The sequence below is a fragment of the Entelurus aequoreus genome, linkage group LG06 (assembly GCF_033978785.1).
Source record: "Entelurus aequoreus isolate RoL-2023_Sb linkage group LG06, RoL_Eaeq_v1.1, whole genome shotgun sequence".
NCBI lineage: Eukaryota > Metazoa > Chordata > Actinopteri > Syngnathiformes > Syngnathidae > Entelurus > Entelurus aequoreus.
Genome location: NC_084736.1, coordinates 17,055,178 through 17,077,510, shown reverse-complemented (window position 1 = coordinate 17,077,510; position 22,333 = coordinate 17,055,178). Strand labels below are relative to the sequence as shown.

General features: G+C 38.4%; 1 protein-coding gene across 2 annotated transcripts in view; it reads left to right on the top strand.

Moving 5' to 3' along the window:
• The window catches only part of znf385c (zinc finger protein 385C), a 325,442-nt gene that overhangs the window by 192,338 nt on the left and 110,771 nt on the right, over positions 1–22,333 (top strand). Inside the window, exon 1 of one of the 2 annotated variants that reach the window (XM_062050115.1) lies at positions 6,974–7,283. The exons of the other annotated variant lie outside the window; for it this stretch is intronic. Within the exon in view, the coding sequence (XP_061906099.1) occupies positions 7,274–7,283 (10 nt within the window). The 5' untranslated portion in view covers positions 6,974–7,273. Of the gene's footprint in view, positions 1–6,973; positions 7,284–22,333 lie in introns of those variants that run through there. 2 annotated transcript variants of the gene reach the window in all.

Sequence of the window (22,333 nt, the reverse complement as noted above, 5' to 3'; positions counted from 1 at the left end):
TATTCCCACATATTTACACACTTTCTAAACGCCTCGTTTTGCCTTCCTGTTCTTTTGCTACTGCTTGCGTTTGGTAGGAAGGTCCCCTATTATGAAGGAAGTGACTTATTAATGGAGTTCTAACGGTAACATCCTGCTAATAAGCACCAAATGTGATAACAATCGATCATCCTTCTCAAGCGCTCACTTTAAAATAAAAAGGACTTCGCTACACATCTTAAAATGCAGGCTTGAGCTCTGCCAACCTGGAAGCAGTAAGCAATGTTGCTACAGTTACTTTGAAAAAGTAATCTGATTACTCCTTTAAAAAGGAACTTACTTAATTTTGTTAAAGGTAACTACGTTTGGTTACAAAAGACTTTATTAGTTACTTTTTCCCCGGCACAAAGTCTTCAACGAACCTTAATGTTGTAATCTTTATCCGACAAAAAGTCAAAATAATGGCTGTATTTTTAGCGAGGAAAATGCTCATCTGACTCTTTCCATTTGTTTAATGTTTGTGTTGCTTCCTGCGCAGTATGCATTACATCACTGGCACAGATGAGATTTTTGAGCAGGGGGAGACCAAATTGATTTCAACTAAATGAGGGTTTTTTTCTTCTCCATGCCTTGGCAAAATGTGTTATTTTAAACATTTGTATAACTAGTGTAAAAAACCACATAGGTATTATACATAAATAAATGCGCTGTAGCAGAAGTAAGTAATTGTAATAATTAGGGATCTGTACAGTTCATGTTTGAACCGATATGGTAACAATTCCTGGTACCTAGGAATTGATACCTCAAGTACCTCAAGGGTACTAATTTTTAGTACTTCTTTTTGGTTTTTGATAACTGCTTTCCAGTTGTTATATCTTGTTTTATTATCATCATATAATCATTTGCAATTATAACATTAATTTGCAATTACAGTTTCAAGTCTAAGACGGTGGATGTTAGTAGTGTGTAGTTTATAGTGTTTTTTTGTTTTTTGTTGCAACTCACCAGCTATTTGATTGTAACGTAGATCTTAGTTGTAGTTTTCATTAACACATTTGGAGGTGTTGAAATCGCCATGTAAAATCGCTAATGCTCATCAGTAGCATGTCAATAGCAAAGCCTATGTAAATTAGCATCAAATAGCACATTTTTGGAAAGGTGGAGCCTTACTTTACTTACGTTGGTGCGTTTATTGAGTCAATTTCTTTGTTGGCATTAAAAATTGCAACATTACCTAAAGGTAGTTTGTCTGAGTCCGCTCTCAGTGCTGCTGGAGTGATTGGCAAGTGCCGAAGTCGGCAACCGGGCATGACGTCATGCACAGCCCACGTACTGTAACATGGCATCGCTGAATCAGTGCCAGGTAGGACCGGCGGGATTCGGTCGATGCCAAAAAAGTACCGGATTTGTTACCCATTCCTATTAATAATAGAAGTAACGAAGTAAAGTAGTACTTATAATAGAGAAGTAATATTGCAGCCAAACAAATCTATCTAGAAGAACTTGAAATATATATATATTTGAAATTAAATCCCAGTAAACAAAGGTCTGATCAGGGGCGCGTTTGAGGACAAATTCATTTTGGGGGTTTGATTGCCACATAACAAAAACAACATCTTAAATTAGCATGTTAGAAACCACCAATTTGTACCAATTTGGTACAATGAGTTCCACTTATTCACATGTTTGTAATCGATAGGAACAATAGTCAACATTTAATATAGTTTACAATTTCGAGCACTTTAGTACTCAAACTTTTGTGATGAAACGCTTCAGTCTTCCCATAAGAAGAAAGAAAATATAAATTTTTGCTCAAGAAAATGACAAAAATTGTAGCGCACAGTGACTTGGACGAGTTTATTTAATCTGATTACTGCTTTGAAAATAGTAACGCGTTAGATTACTCGTTAGTGAAAAACATAGTTATATTAGAGTAGTGTGTTACTAAGTAAATGCTATTGACTTGATCCTTTTGTTTTCCGTCAGCGAACAAGCTAACCTAGCATGATGCTGCTCCTAAAAGTTGCTGACATAGCTATGCTTTGTAGCGTTTGTGTTTTCTTAATGTTATGTTGTTGTATATATGGCATTATTATTATTACTAACAGTTACAGTGTTAGAGAAAAAACACATACTAATTAGCATTGTAGCTTCAGATGATGTTTCACTAAAAGCTTTTTTAAATTGTATAAATTCCATCATCAAGGCTGGATTATGGACTGTACAGTTCTGATCTACTATTGTAGGTTCCATTCTCTATCTATTCCTCGCCCGCCAATAAATGCAATGCTTTGTGTCTAACTTGGTCGGATGCCAACAAGTTGTACAGTATAAATTCCTTTCTTTTTTTCTTTCTTTCTTTCTTTCTTTCTTTCTTTCTTTCTTTCTTTCCTTCTTTCTTTCTTTCTTTTTTTGCCTTCACATTCTTTAAAGCTGTGGAAAAAAGAGCACTTCACTGAGCTGCCAGTTTTTTTATCGTAAAATATTTGATAATTTTTTTACAGTGCATTACCGTAAAATCAGTGCGTGCGTGCGTGAGTGCGTTTGTTAGGGCTGTGAATCTTAGGACATCACACAATTTGATTCTTGGGGGTAACAATTCAATTAAGAAACACGATTAAATATATATATATATATATATATATATATATATATATATATATATATATATATATATATATATATGTGTATGTATGTATGTAAAAAATGTGTATATATAAATATATATATATGTGTGTATGTGTATATATACAGTCGTGGTCAAAAGTTGACATACACTTGTAAAGAACATAATGTCATGGCTGTCTTGAGTTTCCAATAATTTCGACAACTCTTATTTTTTTGTGATATAGTGATTGCAGCACATACTTGTTGGTCACAATAAACATTCATGAAGTGTGGTTCTTTTATGAATTTATTATGGGTCTACTGAAATTGTGACCAAATCTGCTGGGTCAAAAGTATACATACAGCAATTTTAATATTTGCTTACATGTCCCTTGGCAAGTTTCACTGCAATAAGGCGCTTTTGGTAGCCATCCACAATCTTCTGACAAGCTTCTGGTTGAATTTTTGACCACTCCTCTTGACAAAATTGGTGCAGTTCAGCTAAATTTGTTGGTTTTCTGACATGGACTTGTTTCTTCAGCATTGTCCACATGTTTAAGTCAGGACCTTGGGAAGGCCATTCTAAAACCTTAATTCTAGCCTGATTTAGCCATTCCTTTACCACTTTTGACGTGTGTTTGGGGTCATTGTCCTGTTGGAACACCCAACTGCGCCCAAGATCCAACCTCCGGGCTGATGATTTTAGGTTGTCCTGAAGAATTTGGAGTTAATCCTCCTTTTTCATTGTCCCATTTAATCTCTGTAAAGCACCAGTTCAATTGGCAGCAAAACAGGCCCAGAGCAGAATACTACCACCACCATGCGTGACGGTAGGTATGGTGTTCCTGGGATTAAAGGCCTCACCTTTTCTCCTTCAATCATATTGCTGGGTATTGCGGCCAAAAAGCTACATTTTTGTTTCATCTGACCACCGAACTTTCCTCTAGAAGGTCTTATCTTTGGCCATGTGATGTCAGATGAAACAAACATGGAAGAAACAAATCCATGTCAGAAACCAACAAATTTAGCTGAACGGCACCAGTTTTGTCAAGAGGAGTGGTCAAAAATTCAACCAGAAGCTTGCCAGAAGCTTGTGGATGGCTACCAAAAGCACCTTATTGCAGTGCAACTTGCCAAGGGACATTTTTGTTTCATCTGACTACAGAACTTTCCTCCAGAAGGTCTTATCTTAGTCCATGTGATCAGCAGCAAACTTTAGACGAGCCTTAAAGGCCTACTGAAACTCACTACTACCGACCACGCAGTCTGATAGTTTATATATCAATGATGAAATCTTAACATTGCAACACATGCCAATACGGCCGGGTTAACTTATAAAGTGCGATTTTAAATTTCCTGCCACACTTCCGGTTGAAAACGTCTATGTATGATGACGTATGCGCGTGACGTAAACGGTTGATAGAAGCATTGGTACCCCATTGAATACAATACAAAAAAGCTCTGTTTTCATTTCAAAATTCCACAGTATTCTGGACATCTGTGTTGGTGAATCTTTTGCAATTTGTTTAATGAACAATGGAGACTGCAAAGAAGAAAGTTGTAGGTGGGATCGGTGTATTAGCGGCGGACTACAGCAACACAGCCAGGAGGACAGAGATGGATAGCAGACGCGCTAGCCGCCGAACTCACCTTAACTTCCTCCGTCTCGCCGACCGCATCTGTGATCGGGTGAAGTCCTTCGTCGCACCGTCGATCGCTGGAACGCAGGTGAGCACGGGTGTTGATGAGCAGATGAGGGCTGGCTGGCGTAGGTGGATAGCTAATGTTTTTAGCATAGCTCTGTGAGGTCCGGTTGCTAAGTTAGCTTCAAAGGCGTCGTTAGCAACAGCATTGTTAACCTTCGCCAGGCTGGAAAGCATTAACCGTGTATTTACATGTCCATGGTTTAATAGTATTGTTGATCTTCTGTCTATCCTTCCAGTCAGGGATTTATTTATTTTGTTTCTATATGCAGTTAAGCACGATGCTATCACGTTAGCTCCGTAGCTAAAGTGTTTCGCCGATGTATTGTCTGGTAGATAAAAGTCACTGTGAATGTCCATTTCGCGTTCTCGACTCTCATTTTCAAGAGGATATAGTATCCGAGGTGGTTTAAAATACAAATCCGTGATCCACAATAGAAAAAGGAGAGAGTGTGGAATCCAATGAGCCAGCTTGTACCTAAGTTACGGTCAGAGCGAAAAAATATATGTCTTGCACTGCATTCTAGTCCTTCACTCTAACGTTCCTCATCCACGAATCTTTCATCCTCGCTCAAATTAATGGGGTAATCGTCGCTTTCTCGGTCCGAATCGCTCTAGCTGCATTGAAAACAATAGGAAAATGTGAGGAGCCTCTCAACTGACTACGTCACGCTACTTCCGGTAGAGGCAAGGCTTTTTTTTATCAGATACCAAAAGTTGCGATCTTTATCGTTGTTGTTCTCTACTAAATCCTTTCAGCAAAAATATGGCAATATCGCGAAATGATCAAGTATGACACATAGAATGGATCTGCTATCCCCGTTTAAATTAAAAAAAATAATTTCAGTAGGCCTTTAAGGTGTCGCTTCTGGAGCAAGGACTTCTTTCTTGCATGGTAGCCTCTCAGTCCATGGCAATGCAAAACACGCTTGACTATGGACACTGACACCTGTGTTCCAGCAGCTTCCAATTAATTGCAGACCTGCTTTTTGGTGGTTCTCGGTTGAATCTTGATCATCGTAACCAATTTTCTCTCAGCAGCAGGTGATAGCTTGCATTTTCTTCCTGATCGTGACAGTGACAAAACTGTGCCATGCACTCTATACATACAAACAAATGTCTGCACAGTTGCTCTTGGGACCTTGAGCTGCTTTGAAATGGCTCCAGGTGACTTTCCTGACTTGTTCAAGTCAATGATTCATTTTCTCAGATCTGTGCTGAGTTCCTTTGACTTTCCCATTGTCGCGTTTGTAACCGAGTCTAATGACTGCATCACATGAGCCCTATTTAAATGGGCTCAGAGAAGTCAACAGGTGTCGTCAATCATAATCACTCACATGAAGTTAAGGGGCCATGCCATGAAGCGAATTTGATTTGATTGTAACTTTTCTACATCACCAAAATTGATAAAGTATGTTGCTGTATGTATACTTTTGACCCAGCAGATTTGGTCACATTTTCAGTAGACCCATAATAAATTCATAAAAGAACCAAACTTCATGAATGTTTTTTGTGACCAACAAGTATGTGCTCCAATCACTCTATCACTGTATATATTGTGTGTGTATGTATGTATGTATATATATATATATATATATATATATATATATATATATATATATATATATATATATATATATATATATATATATATATATATATATATATATATATATATATATATATATATATATACATATATATATATATATATATATATATATATATATATATATATATATATATATATATATATATATACAGTATATATAGATATGTGGGATCTGAACCGAGGATGTTGTTGTGGCTTGTGCAGCCCTTTGAGACACTTGTGATTTAGGGCTATATAAATAAACATTGATTGATTGATTGATTGATTGATTGATTGATATGTATGTATATATATATATATATATATATATATATATATATATATATATATATATATATATATATATATATATATATATATATATATATATATATATATATATATGTTTTTGTTATTGTTGTTTTTTTCATAAGAAAATGTTTTTAGTAATACGTTTTTAGGCCATTTCGATGCAACCAGAAGGTGCTTTTCAAGACTGTCACCTGTTTTTAAAAAAAAAGTTTAATTATAGTTATTATACCAACTAATACATAAATCAAATTCAATCGAGATTCAGGTTGAATCGAGAATTGATATTGAATCGAATCATCACCCCAAAAATCAAAATCGGAGCAAATTGTTAGGTGCCCAAAGAGTCACACCACCAATAAATATTTATACAATTTGGTAGCCACCCTTTAGCAGGCCAAACTTTGGGCATCCTTGGTCTATTGCCACCCTTTTAGTACCCCTGTTGGTTACAATCATTTTGGTTCCTTCTAAAAACATTTCAAATCACTGTATGAAAAGAGCGGTTCGTTAAAAAGCTGTGTTTTGTGTTTCTTTGCATTTCCGTCCCTGTGGTTGCATAACCCTGGCCCAATGAGTACCCTTCCCATACTAACGAGGTATATTGGTACCCTCAGTCACATTGGACTATAGAAATACAGCAGGATCTCCTGACTCGAACCGTTGAGACCTTGCCGGAAGTGATGCTAGATGCTAAATGTTAGCTGGCATATATTAGAGATATCATATTGTCATCTGTCAGCTGAGAGAGAGAGCGGCAGAGAGCGAGCGAGAGAGGGGAGGGAGGGAGAACCAGGTTGTTCTGCCGGCTTCCTCTCCGTAGCTTCATTCCTCGCCTCCTTCAGGCCGAGACGAGCAGCGGCACCGGGAGGAATTTAAACTGAGGATAACACACTTCCTGAGGATTGGACAGCAGAAACGAAGAGGAGGGTGAGGACCAGTTGCCTGCACAGAGATCAGTCGGACACGTTTGGAGGCTTGTTATTTTTCAGATTTTTTTTTTTCTTTTGCACCTGTGCATGTGCTCGCCCTTGTGGGGCTGAAGACGCGTGAGAGTGACACGGACACGCTGCCACAGACAACCATGCTCATCGGTGAGTTCCCTGCTCTGTGTTAAATAGAAAAGTAGACATCCCTGCCTTCCTGACGCGAAATCAGTCTAGAAAAGAGCAAGGAGGCATGAGAATGGTGAGATATGTGAAATTGTGGTCAATATTGTTGTTGGGGGGTTCAAAAATTTAAAGTAAATCTGGCAAAATTTCACTTGAAATATTTCAAAACTGGAGAGCATAATTTTGCGCTTAAGTTTAAATGTGGTATTTTCCCTAATAATAGATCCATTTTCTACCGTTTGTCCATCCCGGGGTCGCGGGGGGGCTGGAGCCTATTCCAGCAGGCAGGGTACAATAATTATTATTATTTTTTATTATTTATTTGTATTTATTTGAGAGGCACACGCGGTAGGAAATAGATGGATGATTGTTACTTATTTGTATTATATAGGACGCTGGTTCGTTGGAGGATATGGAATGTGTTAATTAGTCTATTAATGTATATTTGAATATGATAACTATTACAATAGAATAGAGTAGAATATAAATATGTTTTTAAATAATTTTATATATATATATATATATATATATATATATACATATATATATATATATGGAAATATGAGTTATAGTTAAATATATGTTGTGCAAATACTTAGTTATTTTGTGTTTTGCTGAAATTAGTCTTAAAAAAATTATTTGTCCTATTTAATTGTTTAATCTTGAAATGTGGAAACTAATCATATTAAAAAAAGAGATTTTTTTTTTATATATATAAATATGCAAAATATACATTCAGAATATATTAATTCATTATTCTGACCCCAGTTAGACAACATCATGGTCTCAAGGTGAAGTGTCACTCCGTCTTTTTTTTTTAAAGGTTCAACCTTGTCTCTAATGTGCTTTTTTTTTTTGAAAGATCTTGTGTTCCGTGTTGTTGACGCGGACACAAAATAGTCGTGTTTTTGACGTTTTACGAATGCGACAAATTCAGACGTCGAGGCTTCGCTGGGCCTGCGACTCCTGCCGCAAATGGACGCCGCGACATTTCGCCGTAAAGGAGCCACCAAAAAAAAATCATCTTTGATGGAAGTTTTTGTTTCTTTCTGTTTTTGATTGTCTTCTTGTGAGTCACGTGCAAGTTGAAACATGATGTCATTTTGGGAAGGGCTTTTTTTTACACACAAGCTAATCATAGAGCAGGGAAATAAGGGCTTTTTAAGGACGTGCGTGGGGGTCGACTCCCCTGCCGTCCCCCCAAGCAGCAAAGAGCTTGACGGGCTGATTACAGGCCTGTCCCTCAGGGAGTGGGTGCCATTTTTGCTAGTCTATCAGCGGGATCTGAGATGATGGTGCACAGGAGGGTAATCTGCACTAAACGAGGTCCCGGGCACAATCGGGGCTAATTACTTTTGGGGGCGGTGGGGGTTGGAGTTCCCATACCACACTCTGTGAGAGATTAGTAGAAATTGAGCGGACTTACAGGATAAACTGACATATTCTTGGTGTTTACTCACACAGCTGTTAAGACTTTTTAAATGATTAGGAAGTCTAGACGGTGATTTAGAGCAGCGAGGACACTCTGCAAATATGTACGAAAAGGAACTGGAATGCTCTGAAAGTTTTGGCGTGAAAGGACATGTGAAATCTTAGAAAGTCCAAGGACAACCATGTGACCTTTGTGGTACAGGGGTACTCAATGGGTTCTTGAAGCGATGTCATCTTAAAGTTTGTATAGTGAAGCATAGTTCCCCATACCAAACTATGTAAACATGGATATCTGGTTATAGCCTCGACAAAAGCCCCCTTTTAGTGAAAGAATGCACACTTTGAAGACACTACACCAGGGGTCGGCAACCCGCGGCTCTTTGACCACTCTGATGCGGCTCAACTGCATACTTGCCGAACCTCCCGATTTACCTGGGAGACTTCCGGATTTAAGTGCCTCTCCCTGTAATCTCCCGGGGCAATTATTCTCAGATTTTCACCCTGTCAACTATAATAAGGAAATATTGTGATGACACAGCATTTAGCGCACTCTCCAGCCAGCAGTATCAACGTGCTAGTCCAGGTACATGTTGTATGCAGCTTCTGCTTGTACACGTTTATGACAGCAAGGCATACTTGTTCCACAGCCATACAGGTTACACTGACGGTGGCGATATAAACAACTTTAACACTCTTACTAATATGTGCCACACTGTGAACCCACACCAAACAAGAATGACAAACACATTTCGGGAGAACATCCGCACCGTAACACAACATAAACACAACAGAACAAATACCCAGAATCCCATGCATCCCTAACTGTTCCGGGCTACATTATACACCCCCGCTACCACCAAACCCCCCCCCCCAACCTTGCCCGCCACACATCAACACCCCCCCCCCCTCCCACTCCGTGCGTCGGTTGAGGTGGGCGGGGTTTGGTGGTAGCGGGGGTGTATAATGTAGCCCGGAAGAGTTAGGGTATTTGTTCTGTTGTGTTACAGTGTGGATGTTCTCCAGGGATGTGTTTGTCATTCTTGTTTGGTGTGGGTTCACAGTGTGGCGCATATTAGTAAGAGTGTTAAAGTTGTTTATATCGCCACCGTCAGTGTAACCTGTATTGCTGTGGACCAAGTATGCCTTGCTGTCACATACGTGTGCAAGCAGAAGCTGCATACAATATGTACCTGGACTGGCACGTAGTCAATGCTGGTTGTAGAGGGTGCTATTATTTATGTTTGGGTGAAAATCAGCAGACATTCGAGAGAAAAGTAGACTTAAATTTCGGGGATCTCCCGGTAAAATCGGGAAGGTTGGCAAGTATGACGCTGTCAAGCGCCATTCATATAAAACTCGCGGGCCGCACTAACATTACATTTTCATATTAAGATGCGGGCTGCGTGTTTGAAACCCCTGGTTTATACATAGCACAAAGCAAAAAAAAACTTTGTATGCAGTGTTATTTCATTTTAAATTTCAAAACAGGTTTGTGGCTCCCATTGTTTTCTTTAATTTGTGAAACTGGTCAAAATGGCTCTTTGAGTGGTAAAGGTTGCCGACACCTGCACTACACTAACATACCAAGGGGGTGATGGATCAACAATCTCTTCATTATCAAAACAACACAACCGTAACATGTGCACACACACTCAGAAGTCTCTTAGGTGCTCTCAAAAACGTTAACAACCATGTTGTTACTATATATATATGTATATATATATTTTAAGACTTTAGAAAGCAAAATCATTTTTATCTTGCTGTTTGCAAATTACTTACAATGTGCCATCACACAGAGAGAGGAGGGTGTGAGGAAGAGAGAAAGTTTGTGTGGGTTCCCTCTCCTCTCTAAGTCCACAGCGATTCCCGTCTTCTTTCCAGGCTGCTTTGTTGCCTTTTCAGACCCACATTGAGTCTGAGTCTGACTCTGTGTTGTAACATGTGTATATGTGCTTATCAGATATGGAGTATTTTTTGCTAGCCTCTGTCTCTGCCCCACCATAGGAGCCCAGTCTGAGATCGACTTTTGTTTTTACTCATCTTCCCCCCTCCCCCGTGTCCACCTTTTCCCACCTTTTTTGGGGCGCCGTAAGTGGCGACCCATCAGCGTTCCTGTTCTGTTACCCTGTACAACAGGAGTTGCCCATCTTTCGATCGCGATCAACCAGACGATCTATGGGACCCTACCGGTCGATCGCGAAAATATTAGAAGAAAAAACAATATTAATATGACATCAGTGATACCCCCACCAGGAGAGTGATCAACAGACCCGCAAACAGGCACACATTTAACCCCTGAGCACGCCCGCACATCTGCGCCTCCCTCTCACATCTGCATTACGGCTGACTGTTGCAACGCATTGGACATTAGCTAGCATCCAACGTCAAACAACTCTTCCCTCAACCACGAGTCCTTAACCGTCATCGCTTGCCTGCAACGGGAACTAACAAACCAGATAACAGACTTTGTGAACATTGCTTCAAAGTACGTTTTTGGGGTTGATTTATTGTGCATACAAAAGTAAACACGGACATGCACAGAAGCAGTAATAAATAGAGATGTCCGATAATATCGGACTGCCGATATTATCGGCCGATAAATGCTTTATAGTGTAATATCGGAAATTATCGGTATCGGTTTCAAAAAGTAACATTTATGACTTTTTAAAACGCCGCTGTGTACACAGACGTAGGGAGAAGTACAGAGCGCCATTAAACCTTAAAGGCACTGCCTTTGCGTGCCAGCCTAGTCACATTATATGTACGGCTTTTCACACACACTAGTGAATGCAACGCATACTTGCTCAACAGCCATACAGGTCACACTGAGGGTGGCCGTATAAACAACTTTAACTGTTACAAATATGCGCCACACCGTAAACCCACAAGAATGACAAACACATTTCGGGAGGACATCCGCACCGTAACACAACATACACACAACAGAACAAATACCCACAACCCCTTGCAGCACTAACTCTTCCGGAACGCTACAATATACACCCCCCGCTGATTTGACTACTTCGGGCACTGAAGTGTTTGTGCTGAAAATAAAATGTTGTTGTACCTGTGCAATGACAATAAATACTTTTTTTTTTTATTAACACAAGCGGTCAGTGTTATCGATCTCTACATGCGCTTTAAAATGTTGGTCTGCAAGTCATGCGTGTTACGCTTTGTTGTACGGTTCTTCACGATGAACTCATCAGCGCTATTAATGGGACTGTTTGCAACCTTTACGCGCTAACTGTCCAAAGTGTTTTACACACTGTACCCCGCCTTTTTCCGGCTTTTAGCATGTACTGAAATAAACTAGGACCGTGCATAACACACATATTTGTGTGTTGTCCGCTAATGATCGCAATTTAGCAAAGTTTAGCGACTAACCTGTTACGTTTCGATGTTTGTTTGGACCTGGGGATGTAAAGACAGCAGGCAAGTACTTTTAAGTACTTTTTAGTAAAAAAAAAAAAAAAAAGGCAGGTAACATAAAAACAAACCAGGGAAATGCACAAATGGAAAACAGGTGTATAAAGCGCAAACAAACACAAGCATGGTGATGAATGCTAAAAAGCATTATGATTGGCAACTAAGGACTAAGGAGGCAACGCTCAGACCAGATGTAGAAAATCAAGGCAAACAGGAAGTGCAATGAAAAATAAGAGTGTTGGACAGGAAATAATACAAGACACGAATAACAACTGCATGAGAGCTCATGACATAACAATGTATATTCTATCATAACATTGTTATACTTAGACTTAGACTTCCTTTTTATTGTCATTCAAATTTGAACTTTACAGTACAGATAAGAACACAATTTTGTTGCATTAGCTCATGGTAGTGCAGGATAAAAAAGCAATAAGGTGCAGATATAAATAAATAGATTACTGTACAGATAAATGTATTGCACTTTTGCATATGCATCCAGGTTTATGGATGTATGTTATAATGTCTTTATATTGTGTATATTGTATTTATAATGTGTATGTGCGGGTGTGTGAATGTGTGCACGAGACAAGCCCGTTCAGGGACAATTCCTCAAGCAATTTTTTTCAATATAATCAGTAATTTCACAAATATAGACACTTTGGAAATGGATATGTTCTCTTATTGGAAATGTTAAAGGGGAACTGCACTTTTTTTGGAATTGTGCCTATCGTTCACAAGCATTATGAAAGACATGACGATGGTTGTGTATTGTTTTTTTTAATGCATTCTAAATATTAAATAAACGTAAATAAAAGTCTGCCTACAGCGGAGCCAATGGGAGATCCACTATTCCACCCATAAAACCCAATACAAAACTATCCAAAAAGCTCTAACAATACTCCATTTACACTTTGTGACTTGAATATTAACCAAGTGTTAGTGATATTGTTATTATAAGCGCAAACGCAGACAAACTATTTATAGCTGCGCCGTGATCACTTCTGTGTGGGCCTATGTTTACATCACATAGTGGTAGCCTGCTTCTTCACTTCCTTGCTCGTCAAACTTGATTCTAGATCTTAATTCATGCCTGGATAGTAGAAGGACGAGGACGTATTCCGACAAGTTGGTACACTTTGACGGTCATTTATTTTATTTTTTTTGTAAAATGTTACCTTTCGCAAACAGCACCTTTAATGCTGACTTAGCGCCCTTTAGCGGTATTACAACATTGGTTCTGTTTACAGAGCGACCGATATGTTTTTTTCAGGGCCAATAACTAGGGATGTCCGATAATGTCGGACTACCGATATTATCGGCCGATAAATGCTTTAAAATGTAATATCGGAAATTATTGGTATTGGTTTCAAAATTATCGGTATCGGTTTCAAAAAGTAAAATGTATGACTTTTTAAAACGCCTTGAAGGCACTGCCTTTGCGTGTCGGCCCAATCACTTAATATCTACGGCTTATGACACACTCACAAGTGAATGCAAGGCATAATTGGTCAACAGCCATACAGGTCACACTGAGGGTGTCCATATAAACAACTTTAACACTGTTACAAATATGCGCCACACTGTGAACTCACACCAAACAAGAATGACAAACACATTTCGAGAGGACATCCGCACCGTAACACAACATAAACACAACAGAACAAATACCCAGAACCCCTTGCAGCACTAACTCTTCCGGGACGCTACAATATACACCCCCTAGCACCCCCACACCCCCACCTCAACCCCGCCCACCTCAACCTCCTCATGCTCTCTCAGGGAGAGCATGTCCCAAATTCCAAGCTGCTGTTTTGAGGCATGTTAAAAAAAATAATGCACTTTGTGACTTCAATAATAAATATGGCAGTGCCATGTTGGCACTTTTTTCCATAACTTGAGTTGAAATTGTTCTCTTATTTTTGAAAACCTTGTTACATTGTTTAATGCATCCAGCGGGGCATCACAACAAAATTAGGCATAATAATGTGTTAATTCCACGACTGTATATATCGGTATCGGTTGATATCGGCATCGGTAATTAAGAGTTGGACAATAACGGAATATCGGATATCGGCAAAAAAGCCATTATCGGACATCTCTACCAATAACTATTATTAGTCCTTAAGGAGGCCAATGACCGATATTTAGAGCCGATATTGATTTGCAGTAAAAGTTATTTAAAACACAATAACTTGCCATTTACTCAATTTTATAGCAGTTTATGGATTTAAGACATTGTAAGGTTTCTACATTGGGAACCATGTAATATCGCCAACATTTAAATAAAAACAATTCTGGCGCTCCTTCACGTAGATTATAGTTGAGACATTTTTTAAGCTGACGATGATTTTTTCCTGGATGTTACAAAAAGTATAACAATGTGTGAGCTGCTGCCTGCTCTTCTTCACTTATATAATGAGTCTCCTATTTGTCAAGATATTTACACAAAGTTTGGATTTTTTGGCGTAGATATATTTTCTGTCGTCTTCATGTCCATCTATCTCTATCGCGTTATTTGATTGAATCACCGAACATGAACCTCGCTGTGCTCCTTTAACGAGCCCACGCTCGTGTGTACAAAGGCGTGACCTACTCAGTGGCCTAGTGGTTAGAGTGTCTGCCCTGAGATCGGTAGGTTGTGAGTTCAAACCCCGGCCGAGTAATACCAAAGACTATACAAATGGGACCCGCTACCTCCCTGCTTGGCACTCAGCATCAAGGGTTGGAATTTGGGGTTAAATCACCAAAAATGATTCCCGGGTGTGGCCACCGCTGCTGCCCGCTGCTCCCCTCACCTCCCAGGGGGTGATCAAGGGTGATGGGTCAAATGCCGAGAATAATTTTGCCACACCTAGTGTGTGTGTGACAATCATTGGTACATTAACTTTTTAATGTCGAGCAACTCCATCGCCAAAAACAAACAAAACAGGACGGTTCAGGAAAGAAGGCCAAAAACTGGATTTCCTAGCAGAAATTGTACGTTTTGACAGGTAAGCAAATGAGATGTACTGTAGGCCGCCTGAAAATTCTTACAAGAACTCAAATATGTGCCTTGTCTTGGGGAGAATTACTGGCGATTTTTTTAATTCTGAAATGAATTAAATAAATAGAAAATTGGACTCCAGCTATAAGAGAACTTTTTTCATGCAGGACAAACGGGCTGGTGCTACTTCCTAAATTATCCATTTTTTTAAACACTAAAGACTGTCATTTGGGAGCCCTGAGTTCGGCATCTGGTCAGAATGCCCCCCGAACAACTCCTTTTTTTAAAAATTGTTGTATTTATTTATTTGAATTAGGACAATGCATATTCATCAACATAGAGCAACAATGTAAATATGCCAGAGTTAGCACAATAGCCAATTTATATCCGTTGTCCTAAGGCAGGTCAATACAGTAAACATTCAACTGGTCATGATACAAAAGAATACATAAATATATTATAGCGTCCCGGATGAGTTAGTGCTGCAAGGGGTTCTGGGTATTTGTTATGTTGTGTTTATGTTGTGTTACGGTGCGGATGTTCTCCCGAAATGTGTTTGTCATTCTTGTTTGGTGTGAGTTCACAGTGTGGCGCATATTTGTAACAGTGTTAAAGTTGTTTATACCCTCAGTGTGACCTGTATGGCTGTTGACCAAGTATGCGTGGCATTCACTTGTGTGTGTGAATAGCCGTAGGTATTATGTGACTGGGCCGGCACGCAAAGGCAGTGCCTTTAAGGTTTATTGTCGCTCTGTACTTCTCCCTACATCCGTGTACGCAGCGCCGTTTTAAAAAGTCATACATTTTACTTTTTGAAACCGACACCGATAATTTAAAAACCGATACCGATAATTTCTGATATTACATTTTAAAGCATTTATCGGGCTGACGATATTATCGGACATCTCTAGCTAATACCGATATACGTCAAATTGCCAAATATTGGCGATAATTGGTTGCTCTCTAGTTCTCTTGCTGATGTGTTGTACTTGTTCAAAAATTTGCTTTTGCTCAAAGAATGATTGGTTTTTATTTTCATGCACAAAATGATCGTGACTTTTTAAATTTGGGAAATAAAATATTCTCTCCAATTATGGCTGACTTCCAATTTATGCCCCCGTCCTCTTTGAGGGTTAAAGAATTAAAAAAAATTAACATGCTATAATTATAACTTATATTAAAAAAAAGTTTTAAATAGTGGTAAAGTGGACTTGTGTGGGTGTTTTTTTGGGAGGGGGTGGTGGTTTGAACAGCGTGGACATTTTAAAGCATGAGGCTATTACTGTAATGGTCGAATGATTGGCGTCCATGAGCGTAATCAATCAATCTTCTATTTTCCTGCTGTCTTAACCGCCCGCTCTTAACCTTGAGACGTGTCCTTTGTTCTGCCGTGAAGAGGTTGGGGGGGTGACTGAGAAGGTAAAAACGCTTGCTGACGCCGACTTTTTGGGCTAGTTAATGTAGTTGAATGTGTGTGTGTGTGTGTGTGTGTGCGTGTGTGTGTGTGTGTGTGTGTGTGTGTGTGTGTGTGTGTGTGTGTGTGTGTGTGTGTGTGTGTGTGTGTGTGTGTGTGTGTGTGTGTGTGTGTGTGTGTGTGTGTGTGTGTGTGTGTGTGTACATGTGTAATAATAATAATAAAAACACAGAAAGGTGCAAGGTTGGATGATGGATGAATCTCCTGAGCCTCCTGCCTTTGTGTTCATCGTTGTTGGGCCTGAGGCGTGAAGGTGGCTGCTCGCTCTCGCACACACACACACACACACACACACACACACACGCACACGCACGCACACACACATACACATACACGATCTGCCGTCTAATTTTGTTAGCTCAGCTCTTGTCAGCGTTTGCCACCTCCAGAATGAATGACTCATCTGTCAAGGCTAAATATGCGCTATAATAATAATTGAATGAAAAAAAAAGGTAATAATATTATTAACTAAATATGAATAATTTCACATTGTAAGTGGAGATGTTCCACAATGAGTGCGGCTCCTTGCCAGAAACGAGAAGCGTCATAACGGTGATCTTGTCCTGTTTGATGTATTTATGTGTTAGTGTATGTGTCGCAGTGGGTCGTCGCACACAAAAATTGGGGTCTGATGTTGTTTGATTGTTTCATCTCTCGCCTGAAGTCTCCACCAGGTGATGGGAGTTTAGCGAACGAGATACTATTCGTGGAAACTCTGTGCCAGTAAATCATCATCATCTTCGTCTGATGTTGGCTGCTTTTCAGGAGTGCTTTAGTGTGTGTGCGTGTGTGTGCGAATGTGTGTGTGATGTTGGAGAAGCGACACACAGTCCCACAATACAACATGTCCTATTGTGTTGTCTATTTTTGCTCACTCTTTTATTTTGGTGCATGTTGTTAATTCATGAAGATTTCTCTTCAGGCTTCTTTGTGATCGCCTAAACATGTTTATATAAATAGTGCACATATATACAACTGTCCTATATGGAAGTATACATATTTTACAGTCATTTGTATTTTAAATAGAATAAGCCCATTGAAGAGGCTGAAGTAGTTTTGTCGCAGTTTTATTCCAACATATGTCAGATTTGTCAAAATAGTAATTATTAGAAATAGTCTTTTGTACCAATAACTTTATATATGAACATTATAATACAAAATAAACTCTAATAGATTACAATACACTTGTTTTTATTTTCCTGTTAAATGTTTTAGGTAGATTTTACTGCTACCCATCCATCCATCCATTTTCTACCGCTTATTCCCTTCGGGGTCGCGGGGGGCGCTGGAGCCTATCTCAGCTACAATCAGGTGGAAGGCAGGGTACACCCAAGTCGCTACCTCATCACAGGGCCAACACAGATAGACAGACAACATTCACACTCACATTCACACACTAGGGCCAATCAACCTATCCCCAGGTGCATGTCTTTTGGAAGCTACCAATTAATTGAAAAAAAAACTTTAAAAAAAAATTAAATCTAAAAAATATTGTTGAATAAAATAATGGATTTTTTTTCTACATTATAAATTATTTCATTTCAATTGTAATGTTTTTTTTTTAATTTATTTTATATTTTAATGCTAGAAATGTATTTAAATTATATATTCAAAAAAGTAAAATAATTCTAAAAATATTGTTTAAAAAAATTATTTATTATTTGTGTGTTTTTAATAAATAAAAGTATAATTGGTGATTATTGTGGGGGTTTTTTTGCGTTTTTTTGTATTTTATCTATACAAAATCTTTTAAATTAGAAATGTTTACAAATTCATTATAAATAAATAAATACTGTCCAAAATAATCTAGTATTTAAGTTTTTTATAATAATAAACAATTGTAAATAATAATAATAATAATAATGCAAATTCAAATAAAACTCTTTTTTAAATGTGCAAAAGTTATGCATTAATAATTGCATAAAATAATTTTTGAAACCACACTTCTTCAATTTTGCCAGTAACTCCTTTAAATTCTAATACATTTCTTTTAAAATGGCAATTTGTTAGTTGCTGTTATTTGCCTTCCTAATGTGATAGGCTTCTTTCGTTAATGCAGCACCACCGGAAATTACTTACTTACTTACTTATTTAGGGTTTTACTTAACAAGCTCATCCTTGGACACCTTTAACCTTTGACGTTTTTTTGCTATTTCACCTTTTGAAACATCTGAAATAGTTTTGTTGTAGTTAATTAAGGCCCAGTATTTTTGCTATAATGCAGTATTGCAACTAAAGACAGCTTCCATGCAGGATATACTCACTGTACCCCACTATTAATAGGCTGTGTAGAAATGTGTTTGCATGCATACTTCATTTGAAACACTGGCTGGCCCCCAGGTCCCGCCGAACCCCATATGGAGTGAAAATGGCGTCCTGTGACTGACAGTCCGACTCCTTTTGCTGAAGTGACGGCGGCATGCTTTTGATTGGCCCGTCTGCTGAAGTGATGGCTTGTAGATGCTGCCAGCTGTAGGCATATGTGAGGCCCCGGCAGGCGTGGGGGTTCTGACAAGATGAGAAATGGTCCGACAAACACACGCGCGCACACACATACACAAAGTCAGTTAGCCTGTGGAGCTAAGGTTAAAGACGCGGGCCTTGAAGGGAAAGAGCAGCAACACATCACCTTTCTTGATGCTCTAAATGTGTGTGCGTGTGTGTGTGTGTGTGTGTGTGTGTGTGTGTGTGTGTGTGTGTGTGTGTGTGTGTGTGTGTGTGTGTGTGTGTGTGTGTGTGTGTGTGTGTGTGTGTGTGTGTGTGTGTGTGTGTGTGTGTGTGTGTGTGTGTGTGTGTATCCAGCTGTCTCCTGCACGGAGAAGGCAGCTTTGAGGTTCAAGTGGACCACTAGTCCTCCACTTGAAGGACTGACCTTGACTTAAATGAGCCAGAAGAGACTTGAAGGAGAGCGGAGTTGAAGGATGTGGAAAAGATGGAGGAAGGTAGAATTTAAGTAGCGCAAAGGGAACGCCAAATCCCAGCCATTTGTCGGCGCACAATATTAATGCACGTTTAACAATCAACTATTACGGGAATAAGCAATTACATGGCAGCCATGGAAACAACAGCAATGTCAAAATGGAGACATTAACGCAGATGAACCCTTCATCATTGATCATCTGATGGACAATTTGAGCACAATTAACCAATGCACAGTGCAGAAGGACTCAAATCCCTGAGACATTGATTGATTGATTGAAACTTGTATTAGTAGATTGCACAGTTCAGTACATATTCTGTACAATTGACCACTAAACGGTAACACCCGAATAAGTTTTTCAACTTGTTTATGTCGGGGTCCACGTAAATCAATTCATCTCCACCAACATGCACATTGGAAATAAAGTTTGAGGCACATTCTGCAGCTTCAAATAGCACATTTCTTATGGCGGATAATATATGTCTTTGTTACGAAAAAAAATGAATTCATGAAACATAATTTTTTGCATTTGAATTTTGTGAAAAGCATAATATGTCATATTATGCTGAAAATGTCATTTAAAAAAACTGTGTTTAAAAAATATCAGTTTGTTGAAATTACAGTTTTAAATGTATTGTGTAAAAATTCAGTGCAGATATATTGGTTGCTGTTTTTTTTTAAAGCAACCAATATTTCTGCACCGAATTTTACTACACTGAAATCTTTCACATGGAATTTTAAAACACTGTATTTTAACAAACTGAATTTTTAAACCACACAAATTTTGCTCAAACATTTTTATTTAATCAAATTGTCACCATAATAAAAAAAATAAAACTTTGTGAGCCAAATTTGTGTTTTAATGAAGCAGTTTTTTCAAATACATTGTGTTAAAATTCAGTGTATAAAAACATATTCGACTAAATTCAGTACAGAAATAGTTTTTAAACCAACCAATTGTTCTGCACCGAATATTACTACACTGAAATGTTTCACATGGAAGTTTAAAGCACTGTATTTTAACAAACTGCATTTTTAAACCACTCAGACATGTAATCAAATTGTCAGCATAATTACAATTTTTATAATTAATACATTTTTAATAATTAATTTGTGAGCAAAACTTGTGTGTTTAATAAAGCAGTTTTTGAAATATGTTGTGTTAAAATTCAGTGTATAAAAACATTTGGAGTTTGAACAGTTTCTTAAACTGGATGATATTAGTACATTGTTTATGAATCCATTCCATAATTTACTTCCACATACTGATATACTAAAGGTTTTAGGTGTTGTACGTGCATACAAATGGTTTGTGTTACATTTTTCTCTAAGGTTAAATTTCTCCTCCATAGTTGAGAAGAATTGTTGTACATTCTTGGGTAGCAGGTTATAGTTTGCTTTGTACCTCCTTTTAGCTGTTTGCAAATGCACCACATTATTACATATCAATATTTTGGATTCAATAAATAAAGGGTTTGTATGTTTTCTAAATCCAATAATGTGTATTATTCCAACTGACCTCTTGTGTGATGAATGAAGTGTACTTTTATACAAAATGATATCCGATTACTCGATTGAGGGAACAAACTACCATATTTTCCGGACTGTAAGGCGCACTTAAAATCCTTTTTTTTCCACAAAACTCGACAGTGCGCCTTATAACCCAGTGCGCCTAATGTACGGCATAATTCTGGTTTTGCTTACCCACCTCGAAGCTATTTTATTTGGTACGTAGTGTAATGACAAGTGTGACCAGTAGATAGCAGTCACACATAAGAGATATGTGTAGATTGCCCTATGATGGCAATATGACTCAAGTAAACCACACCAACATTTTATATGTTCCATTGAAAATATAGAACATTACACACGGCACTCAAAAATCTATCAAAATGTTTTAGTACGAATTTGGTAAGCTATGAAGCCGCACCGCTTGTTGTGCTTCAACATACGGGTATTATTATAGTGTGTGTATGAGGTAAGACATATTATCTGGTATTTTGTTTCGCAATATTATGCAAAAGCAACTTTTTTTTATCTTCTAGTACCTGCTGATCTGTATTTGGGATCTGCATAAATCCTGAAAAATTGAGCGCGTCCGCCTTTTTCGATAAGCTTCTTCTTTTTCTCTATCTTCTTGTTATGGGGCATTCATCCTCTGCTGTTGCCATTTCTAATATAAAGTAGTGTAAAGTTGTTACTTATATCTGTCAGTAAACTCTCCATGAACGCGCTAAAACATATTCCGGTGTAGTGAGTTTACATTATTCACCCAAGGAACTTTAGTTATTAGAGTGTTCCGGTCGGATGGTTTTTCACGGGACACATGTCCGGTGTTGTTGTTTCCGGATGAGAAGATGCTGCTCTGTTATTGATTTAAGTAAAGCCTGAATGTCAATAAAACAGTTAGCTCCATCTTTTGACACTTCTTCCACTCCCGTCCTTGCACGCTACACCGCTACAACAAAACGGCGCACTCAGAAGCGACTGTCAGAAAGCTACTTGGAAATGGTCTGTAAAACATAATCTATGCAACATTTTGACCAAAGAACCACCATTACATGTTATGTAGACCAGTGTTTTTCAACCACTGTGCCGGATACAGTCTGGTGTGCCGTGGGAGATTGTCTAATTTCACCTATTTGGGGTAAAAATATTTTTTGCAAACCAGTAATTATAGTCTGAAAATTACGTGTTGTTGTTGAGTGTCGGTGTTGTCTAGAGCTTGGCAGAGTAACCGTGTAATACTCTTCCATATCAGTAGGTGGCAGCCGGTGCTAATTGCTTTGTAG